This window comes from Sycon ciliatum, chromosome 1 (assembly GCF_964019385.1).
Source record: "Sycon ciliatum chromosome 1, ocSycCili1.1, whole genome shotgun sequence".
NCBI lineage: Eukaryota > Metazoa > Porifera > Calcarea > Leucosolenida > Sycettidae > Sycon > Sycon ciliatum.
This window is the reverse complement of record NC_088643.1, coordinates 5,372,369-5,383,264: the sequence shown is the minus strand read 5'-3', so window position 1 is coordinate 5,383,264 and position 10,896 is coordinate 5,372,369. Positions and strand designations below refer to the sequence as shown.

At 48.9% G+C, this 10,896-nt stretch overlaps 1 protein-coding gene and 1 long non-coding RNA gene across 2 annotated transcripts; one reads left to right on the top strand and one right to left on the bottom strand.

The window, feature by feature from the left end:
• Positions 1 to 2,570: 2,570 nt before the first annotated feature.
• LOC135811124 (uncharacterized) lies at positions 2,571 to 5,815 on the bottom strand. Its single transcript, XR_010552555.1, has 2 exons — positions 5,454 to 5,815; positions 2,571 to 2,883 (listed from the first exon to the last, which is right to left on the bottom strand). It is a non-coding gene; the product is annotated as an uncharacterized LOC135811124 (long non-coding RNA).
• Positions 5,816 to 6,041: 226 nt separating this feature from the next.
• On the top strand, positions 6,042 to 10,835 carry LOC135810998 (lysosomal alpha-mannosidase-like). The gene is made up of 2 exons (XM_065324368.1): positions 6,042 to 7,424; positions 8,544 to 10,835. The coding sequence occupies exons 1-2, from the start codon at positions 6,261 to 6,263 to the stop codon at positions 10,320 to 10,322; spliced, it is 2,943 nt and encodes a 980-aa protein (XP_065180440.1). The 5' UTR covers positions 6,042 to 6,260; the 3' UTR covers positions 10,323 to 10,835.
• Positions 10,836 to 10,896: the final 61 nt, after the last annotated feature.

Here is a 10,896-nt window from a genome sequence, read left to right as displayed (position 1 = left end):
GCCAACACGTGAAACTCTTTCGGTCAGTTTTCCCACACGTGACACAAATTTTGGAGCAAAAAGAGAGCAAAACATCGAGTGGCCTGGCAAAATGAAAGCAAAATATCGACGATGAGCCAGCAAAATTATGCGGCAAAATATCGAAGCTTCCCTGGCAAAATCGGGCTTTGCCTAGTGTGGAGTATCATGATGGTATAATGCAATACTACTCCCTGGTATGTAGATCTACCATGGTATACAGCCTCCAGCAAAGCATCTGCTGCTACTTTTTGTAGTCAGTCTCTCTTCAACAATCCGCACATCCCATTTCCCTAGGTCTGTGCAGGATCAGACTTCAGAGATCTGGGGAAGTCACACGTTAGTGGGATAGGATGAGAGAGAGACTCTGACTGAACATGAGATGCCACGGTCTGAACTCAATGATCCGCTGAAAAACAAACTATAACAGTAGTCGAAACTACAACACGCTTGAAGAAGCACCAGCATCATGGTGGATAGAGGATGTGGGCGATGCCTTCACCATGCACACAAGCCACACAGGTGTAGAGGGTCTTTTCAAACTAATTTGCTAGAGTGAGCATGTGTAGCAGCTCAGTGAAACCAGGGAGTACTAACTACAGTCACGGTAGCTCTGGCTGAAACAACCAGATTATGATGCAACATGACACACATCCTCTCTGAGTACTGAAATTGGGCTTGGGGAAATGATTGGCCCTGTAGCTATATAACTGTACACGCATGGGGCCGTGGAGCTGGCTCCAGGTATTAATCAAGTGCACTTGCTTTCTATCGACATTGTGTGGAACACCGTTGATACTGGACATTCGAAAAGGATGGCCTTGCGTAAATACGGACGGCGCTGCTGCCGTCATTACTTGCATCTACACAATGTTATGTCATGAAATCGGCCTTCAGATCTTTCTTGCTCGAGGGCTTGCCGACTCAAGTGCATGGGTCTCTATGGTTTAGCATACACAATGGTTGGGGAGACAAGAAAAGATTGTGACACCCGAAACAATGTGCATTGTAAAGCCGGAATTAGGAGGTCCACGTGATGCGGCAGTGGTTTATGCAGCTCGCGGTCACGGTTATGGCCTCGACCCGCCGAGCCCAAGCAAGCGATGTCATACTAATGGGGTGCAAGTGCTACACATGTACAACAGTGGAACACGGCTAACTGTTAGTTCATTGAAAGGGGCTATTCTAACAGGCAACCACTGGCAGCCCGGGGTCTAAAGATGCTACGACTCTCTGGTGTAAACCCTACAAGTCAATGATAACATGAAACTGACAGGTGACTATTCAAACAATAAACATGCAACAGAGTACTGTAATTTCTGGGGACACGCTGGAAGACACCACCGAATGGATCAAGAGTGGCAGCCAGAGTTCATGAACTCTTGGTGGCAGTCATATCATGGCCACAATAGACACCCTTAGCAAACAACGTTATAACGGTATTATCGTAAGGGGGAAAATACCGTGATTTGGGTTCGACCTTTAGCAAGATGCACGCTATTTTTAGTACGCTGTTGCCACGAGAATAGCTTTGACTTCGCGCGGTACAACCATTTTTTCATCATATACGCGATACAAGGTGAAATGCGTACGGACTATGCAATATTTGGCTAAAAAACCTACCGTTGGTCACAACGATAAATCAGCCCCCATAACGTTTATACGCTGTAGCTTCAACACTATTTGGGTGATCAAGGTACGAGTACCGTAAAAAATAGCGTTACCGTTGTTTGCTAAGGGTGTCTAATGCCAATCTCAGCCCTGCGTCACAGCAACTTGACTCACGCGATTGGATTGCATCGAGCAGCACTGTACTCAAGTAGATGCTACTAGCTCTTTTGCACACACATGAAGGGAGGGGAAATACAAGTAACAGCAACAACACACGGGCCAGTGTACGAGTAGGCATACAGAGACATGGCTTCGGACGAATGGAGGATATTGCACCAGGAAATAGTTTGGTGACCTATTCACAAAAATGGATTCGCCCAAAGACACTTTTCCGCAGTGCATGTGTGTGAGGGGGGGGGGGGGGCATTACTGAGTAAATGCACACAGGACTCTGGAACCCTGCTGCCCAGAACAGCACATCAGCAACCGCACAGACGTTACGTTACACACAGACGAGTAACAGTCATGGCAGTCAGGCTCCAGGCCCACATGAGCATTGTGAGTCTCAAAGACTCCACTGTAAATGCATTACGAGCAAGAGTACAGATCCCCCCCCCCCCCCCCCCCCCCCCCCAGAGTGTGCGACTCTACTATCAGTGCTGCCCTGACAAAGTTCAAATTGAGGCCATTGTTATGATGCAATGCGGTGTACACATGACCATTCGATCGTGTAAAAACACGGGACAGCAAACATGTGTGGCGGGTTCACACATTCGGTCATTTCTACAAGCTTCAGAAGCCGCGCCTGCAAGGAGCATTGCATCAGCATGAAAACGACGTCGACTTAAAATTCTATTGCAACAGCACTGCATGTGGGAGTTGCACACTCCCGGGGCATTACGAACTCTCGATTCTGACCCACACAGACAAACCACAGTCTCTACGTTTGGGTAGCTCTAGCGTTCTGTCCACAGTGTACGGATGTCCAGAATTGTTGATTCAAAAATATGCATAGCAATGGGGCTACAGTCCAAAGTTAGGATCAGCGAGATTATAGTGACCGTACACAGCAATAAAAGACAGGAGATATCTTGCCAATATCCCATAGAAAGTAACGGGAGGGCACTATTCACAAAAGACATTTGCATGATAAATACAAGCAGAAAGATATAACGCAGTAAAGCAACGATGCACAGCACCTACTCCAACTTCGCCGAGAGTGTCTTCAGCGGAACTCATGAGGTTCGTGACGAGCTGTGCCAACAAACACACACACACACACACACACACATGTACATACAGAACAATACACGAACAGAGTGAGCAGGATAATGTCTTGTTTCTGGCTCAGCATCGGACCACCGGAATACCCCTACGTCGCAGCATGCGTGCCATTTCTCTTCCGGCTGACGTAACTGAACCGGCTTTGGCAGGGGCATTCGATATTTATCACACTAAACGTGGTAGCTCTGCCAGTTCTACAGCCTCCAATGCGTCATCGCCTGGTAGAAGCTGGTGGAGTACAGTAAACTGCAAACATTCGGTGACAGTTTGCGATTCACAAGCACTAGCATGCTTGCGTTTTGGATCGTTTGCGAATTGAATCCGATCAGAACGTATCAAATTGCGTACACAATGAGATCAGATGTCAGTCCTGCAATTGGGCAAGTGTTGTCGATTCAATAATGAACGCACCGCTAGCCTAAGCTCTGGCCATTCAATGCACTGGGTGTTCCAAGAACACAGCTGAGACGTATTCCGCCGCTATCAACAAAGCACCTGACATCCGAACAAAAGGCTACCACGAGTAAGCCATGAAAAGGGAGATTCTGAAGAGGAATGTCAATGTCTCGCCAAAGAGAAAATTGTGCGCGGAATCAGCGCGGCGATGACACCAGTGCCCCAGAAAGGACCACTAAATAGAGACCCTCCCGAGGATGGCAATGTCAAGTACATTCTGTTCCACACAATTGTCGACTACTTTAACGTGCTATGACAGTACATTGTACATGTATAGTACTGTAAAAGCCATTATTCTAACGAGGCGCATATATAACGATTTCCCAAAATTGACTAGTTTACGTGTACCAAAGGTAACGATTTTCACTCATTCTCAACGCTCAATAGGACAGTATATGATTGTATCGATTTCTGTATAAGGCCAAAACAAATAATGAACTTGTTTCCGGTCGCCCGACCGGGTCACTTTTTCCCAAATTCTGAAACTTTTTTTGGTCCCAAATGTATACAAACGGTGGCAATGCCATGTGTGCAAGTGCACTCAAAGAGTCATAACTCAGTCAAATCTCAACCGAATTCCACAATCGAAACACCTACAAGGTAGCAGAGATTCTCAGCTGTCGGCTCGAAAACCTCCGGGGTCGATACGAGCTAGAATAACGGAGCTGGAAGGACTCAAACTGTTTGCTTGATTTCTCAGGATGTACGAAAACAGGAATACACCACATGCTGTACAAGAACAGTGAGTCAGTCAACTTTGACATTGACCCTTGCCATGATAATATGTACAATGTACACCTACACTTGTCCATCAATACCACAACGATTGAGGAACCAAAAAAAAGTATCCAAAAAAAGTTTCATTCCGGCTGACCGAGTCTCCTTTTTGAGGGGTTGCCGACCGGAAACAAGCCTATTTTTGTTTTGGCCTAACGATTTCTATTTTAACGACAGATTTCTCCTCGTTAACTCGTTAGAGTTAGTACTTCGTTATATATATGGTTTTTACAGTAGTTAGACTACATGTAAAAACAAGTCCACAAAGAAAAGTACAACATGTACCATGCAACCGTGATCATGGGTCAGTGCGCAGCGTGCTGCCTTCACTACCTACGGCTGTGTTTACACGAGACGTTTCAACCCGTGTGGAGTTTCAACCCGCCATGAACATAGATTGACTGGCGCGTTTACATGACGCATTGCGCTCGACCCGGGTTGAAATCGAGAAATCGTACAACCGTACCTCTGTGCGTATCTCACGCCAGGTTTGAACAGCACTGCACACGCAAATTTTGCGTGAAAGCATTCACGTGACCATACAGGACTCTAGAAGTGGACTTTTGGCGGCATATCAGTAATTGACCCGGGTCAACTGTCTTCATGTAAACACCCACCTATTGTTTCCATCGTACAGACTTGCAACCCGGGTTGAAAATTCCCATGCAAACACAGCCTAACTTGCCTACATCACGTTATACTCATGCTCCTAAATCCCCAATCTTTTGCAGCAGTACACCTGGCTTTGCTTGATTCCCCAGTACAGGCGCAATCTGTAAGTTTTGGGTACACGACCTTCAGTTCCGTATAAGTATTAAAGTTGGTTTCAAACAACACATGTATTGTTAACAGTGCAGTTCGCAGTTTTAGCTGCATGATGTAATGAAGGCAGCGTGCCATGCATCTGGCCCACAGAAAGGTGATCACAGTTACATACTCTTGCCTTGGCTGTGGATTCTACATTATAAGAATAGCCACTCTCATTTTTACTTCATTCAAGTTTCCCAACATACTTTACATAGTCGAGATCGGCATGCACGAGATGAGATATGTACACAATGTAGACAGATCTTATCCCGGATAATCCAGACGGCAAGATCTGGTATTACATGCACCATGTATAGCCTTTTTTTTAGACTTCACATTCATTACAGCCTTGTGAGAGTTTAGGTATTACTGTAACAGTCCATCTCATCAAGCAACCAAAGTGTACAGTCAACTACACTACCAGTTGTTTTTTTGACCTACACTGTTCGAATATTAGAGTGTGGTGCAGGAAGAGAGGTCTTCACAGGATCAGCACTTACCACACATCGTTTGATACTGGAGAGTGTACCAGCAGAGGGAGGAAAACGCCATGACATGGAAAAATCGAGCGCTGCCGGGTCCGCGGACTCTGACGAACGTCTTCGAGTACATTTTACACCACAAGTCCACAGTGTAAATGGGTTTGAAAGGTCTGGCAGAAAACCATGCTGGGATTTTCTTCAACGGAACGTCCCTGAAGCGGGCTTTAGCAAGAAGTTGGCTGTCCATGGTTGTTCGTCACCTCAAAACAAGCAGCTGCCACTGAAAACGAACAGCTAGCACGGCCAGGTTTCTTCTCTCTTTTTTTGTTCAATAATCACGATCACCATGCCATCGCGCTCGCATAATGACGCAAACGTAAACGAACGCGATTGTGGGGAAGTGCAGCTAGCGAGCGCATGCGTGGTAAAACCACAGAATAACGGCGCGGTCGCAAACGGAAAGTGCAGCGCTAGCGGCGTGGGGGGGGGCAGGGGAGGAGGATGACGACTCGACTTCACCAGGGAGTCATTTTTTTGACTCATAAGATCTCCGCGTGCGCGTGTACCTGTACACACGGCATGCTACGCCTACGGTAAGTGTTTCCTTTCCTCTCCTTTTATCTGAGGTCTTTTGAGTTTGACTTTTTGAGTTTGTGTGCTAGAAGTAGACAGGTCAGGTGGCCGTCATTGCAGAAGTTGGCAGCTTTAGTTTCGGGGATCGCTGAACGCAGCCGTCCTCGTTTTGGATGTCGTAGAGCTAGAGTGGTGTTTTAGTCCTAATGAAAAACTAAGTTACTTGCAAGCAAGTAAAAATTATTTCGATCGATGAATATAATGGACAACATATTTGCACTGGTCCTGTTGATTCTGTGCTGTGCCAGTTTCAATTATGGAGCGGATCTCGATTGCAAACCTCCTCAACAAGTTAACGTTCACCTTGTGAGCCACACTCATGACGATGTTGGATGGTTGAAAACCGTGGATGAGTACTATTATGGAGCAAACAACAGCATTCAGCACGCTGGAGTGCAGTATATTCTCGACTCAGTCTTGGACGCACTTGGCAAGAGTGAGCCCGACATGCTGCGGAGATTCATTTACGTAGAACAGGCATTTTTCTCTCGCTGGTGGAATGAGCAAAGCGATGAGAAAAAGGCGTTAGTGAGAAAGTACTTGGCCAATGGCCAACTGGAATTTATAAACGGCGGTTGGTGCATGAATGATGAGGCGGCCACACATTATGCAGCCATCATCGACCAAATGACCCTGGGCCTAACGTTCATCAACTCCGAGTTTGGCGAAGCGGCCAGGCCACGTGTCGGCTGGCACATCGATCCGTTCGGCCATTCGTCCACCATGTCCACTCTCCTGACAATGATGGGCTTCGACGCTTTCTTCTTCGGCCGTATCGACTACCAGGACAAAGCGAAACGCCTGGCCGAGCGCCAAATGGAGATGATCTGGCGCGGCACCGAGTCCCTGGGCTCCTTGTCCGACATCTTCACCGGGGTCACGTACCACGGGTACAATCCGCCCAACGGCTTCTGCTTTGATCAGTCGTGCGCCGACGCTCCGATCCAGGACGACTCTCACCTGGAGAACAACAACGTGGACGAGCGCGTCGAGAAGTTTGTGCAGGCGATCCGAGACCAGTCTTGCCACTACAGCAGTGGCGAAATCATGATGACAATGGGCTCGGACTTCCAGTACGAGAACGCTCACCTCTGGTTCAAGAACATGGACAAGCTGATCAAGTACGTGCGCCAGTACGTCGAGACACATGGCCACAACATCACGCTCCAGTACTCGACGCCGACCCGTTATCTGGACGCCGTGCACGCTGCGGCCACCAAGCAAGGACTCGAATACAAGGTGAAGACGGACGATTTCTTCCCGTACGCCGACAACCCGTTTGCGTACTGGTCCGGCTATTTTACGTCTCGCCCGGCTCTGAAGCGTTACGTTCGTGTCAACAATGTTCTTCTGCAGGTCAGTGTAGGGGTTGTGCTGAGGATCTTGTAAATGACTGAGCGATGTCAACTGTCATTGCCCTTGGCATGGCGGTGGCACAGGGTATTACTTTGTAAGGGTTTAAGAGTTTATCCCCACCGGTTCATGGTATGCCTGTGAACGTCGATAATTCTGCTGAATTTTGTTATATGGAGGTCATGCAATGGACCCATTGTGCAATGGCATAATTTGTACCTTAAATACCCTTCACAGCCACCTGGGTATGGTCGTCTGCGGGTGTTGAACAGTGCATTCCTGATCCCAGCGTACTCACAAGCATTACTCATACATTCCATATTTGGCAATGCGCACTGGGTCAATTACAACATCCTTTTAAGTGCTATGTATGGGTGGCAGCACAAGCACTGACACGATGCCGATTTACCACTCCGTACAGAGCATTTGCGGTGATTGCATTTGCATGACCTCTATTTTGGGGATGCAGGCGGCGAAGCACATGGAATGCACGAACACAGCCTATGCCCCTGTCATACACAGTTCTGTCTAGACTGCTAGTCGTGTGTGTACCGGTATGGCTTGTTAATCTGCACTACCACTTACGGTGATATGTGCATAGCTTTCTCGCATCACTGAACGTCCATAGTATGGAGCTGTAGGAGGTATTGCCACTCTGGTGATAGGCCGGGCTGAAGATTTGGTGAAATCACTGAAATGTAATGTAAAGTTATTCGCAGTGAAGTACATGTGGTAGCAAATTTTAGATTACCCTCACATGTATTTGCTGTCTAATGATCGGTTAAAACCGTGAAACTCGGACTTACAGAAGAAACGCTTTTCGTCCCTCTCAAGTGTGTGTATTTGTATATGTATATGCAATGTGTGCAATGTGTGCTTTGAAGTGCAAGTGAAATGTAGTGTATTCATGGTCTGCAGCATCACCGGGATGGCCTCTTGACCTGGTGTGCCACTATCCCAGTGTCTCCAGGAGGCATGCAAGGCTGTGCAGGCCTTGTAGCTCTGTCAAATTCAAGTAGAGATCAACATAATTATACTTCTTTCTTTCTTTTTTGCTAAGTAAGCGTCACTCCATCTCCATTTTCAATCCTGTTTTCTAAATTTTTCTTTTCCCGTGCCCAGGCATGTCACCAGATGCAAGTGTTTGACGGCAAAGTCGACGCCAGCGTCAACTGCCGCATGCTGTGGGAGGCCATGGGCGTAGCTCAGCACCACGATGCAGTGTCCGGCACGTCCAAGCAGCACGTGGCCAACGACTACGCCAAGCGCCTGGCCGCCGGCGCCGATGTGGCCCACCAGACCATGGGGCGCATACTATCGAGCTGGACGGGCGCCAAGGACGTCAAGTTCTGCACGTACCTGAACATCAGCGTGTGCCCGGCCACGGAGAGCACCAACGAGTTCACGGTGATTGCCTACAACCCGTCCTGGCAGGAGCGCGACGTCGTGATTCGCGTGCCGCTGGCCAAGCGCACCAGCGTTGCCGTGAGCGACGGTAAGGACGACCTCGTCTCGCAGATAATGCCGGTGAGCCTGGCCAAGCAGTCGACGCGTGGTGCGCGTGGCCATGCTGAGGTGGAGCTTCTGTTCATGGCCACACTGCCGCACCAGGGCTACAAAACGTTCACGGTCAAGCCCGTCTCTGAAGGACATTCCGGTGCTGCTGTGTGGACCGAGCCGGAGGAGGTACCTGCTGAGCCGAGCACGTTCTCCATCTCCAACTCTCATGGCGTTAAAGTGACGTTCTCTCGGAGCACCGGCCGAGTCATGAGCTTTGGCAGTGGAGAATCGGAAGTCGCTGTGGACCAGCAGTTTCTCTGGTATAATGGTAGCGATGGTCACAACAACAGGAGCAACCAGGAAAGTGGCGCCTATATCTTCCGACCGAACCACACTGCCGACTATCCGGTAAACGAGCAAGGCAATGTTGCCGGTGTAAAGGTACTGAGGGGTCCGGTTGTAAGTGAAGTGCATCAGCTCTTCAATGACTGGGTTTTCCAGACTGTCCGTGTTCTCGAGTCTAACCCGTCCAGTGTTGAGATGGAGTACACTGTTGGACCGATTCCTTTCGCCGACGGCCTGGGAAAAGAGATCATCAGCCGCTTCTCCACCGACATCAAGTCCGATGGCGTGTTCTACACGGATAGCAACGGCCGGCAGCTGCTTGAGCGCAAGCGAAATCACCGTCCGACCTGGACCCTCAACTTGACACAGCCCATTGCCAGCAATTACTATCCCGTCAACACGGCTATCAAGATCAAGGATGCCAGCAAGAACTTCACTGTGCTGGCTGACCGCGCGCAGGGCGGTAGCAGCATGGTCGACGGCAGTGTGGAGCTGATGGTGCATCGACGCTTGCTGCACGACGATCAGCGCGGCGTCGGAGAGCCGCTGAACGAGACCGGCGTGTTTGGCGACGGCCTTATCATCACGGGCGTGCACCGCGTGCAGTCGTCGGCGTTCCAGTCTTCATCGCACACCGCTGCCGATGACGCCCTGGACTTCTTTCTCGAACCCATCCTGGCCTTTAGCGAACCGCTCAGGAACAACAGCGAGCGCTCCTTCTTACCGAAGCAAGTAAATCAACTTAACATCCTCACCTTGCAGCACGAGATCAACGTAACTCAGGACACGTTCCTGCTACGCGTGGAGCACTACATTCCCGCCAGTGATGGCGGCACTCCGGCCAGCCTGGTGCTGGAAACCTTGTTTCCGCACACAAACATCACATATGAGGAGCTCACCCTCTCTGCCAACCTTCTCAAGTCCGATCGTCAGCGAATGGCGTGGAAAGTGGCTGGCCAGGAGCAGAGCGGCTACCCAAAGAATGCCGACGACGGCTCTACTCTCGTCTTCCATCCGATGGACATCCGGACGTTCCGCGTCAAGACGAAGAAGTAAACTGTCGCACAGCAGCACGCCTGTACTAAGTTATGTTCTTATTGACTTCTGCCTTATCAGCCGCCCCACTCACTTGCCCCAGTATTGATCAGTTGGTGTACGGAGTTCAAATTCGCTAGACTTGATGTATGCATTTCTTCCTAGCACTACGCAAAACCCGTACGCGAGTGTTGCATCGTCTCCCAGGCCCTTTCTTTCTTCTTTTTATTCTCTAACGCCAAGCACCTTTCACCTGCGTTTTTCAGGTGTTGGTAGTGTGAAAGTATGTGCATTTTATTACTGTCTTCTCGCTTCCATCTTTTGCTAGGAGAATTGAATGTTAGTCTACACACATCCGGCACATTATTAGCGGATCCTTTTCTTGTGTTTTATTATTTTTATGCGGTTTGTTTTTGAGCTGTTGACGAAGGACAACACGTCTAGACCTGACCTGTAGGTGATATAGTACATGTATCTGTTCGCGGAATTAATTCCCTGAAGAAATTCGGTTCAACTTGTTTGTACCATCTTGCACTCCTTGCGGAATGTGCATTCATGGGTGTGTCACTGTGTGGCTTGTGTGTGTGTGTGGGGG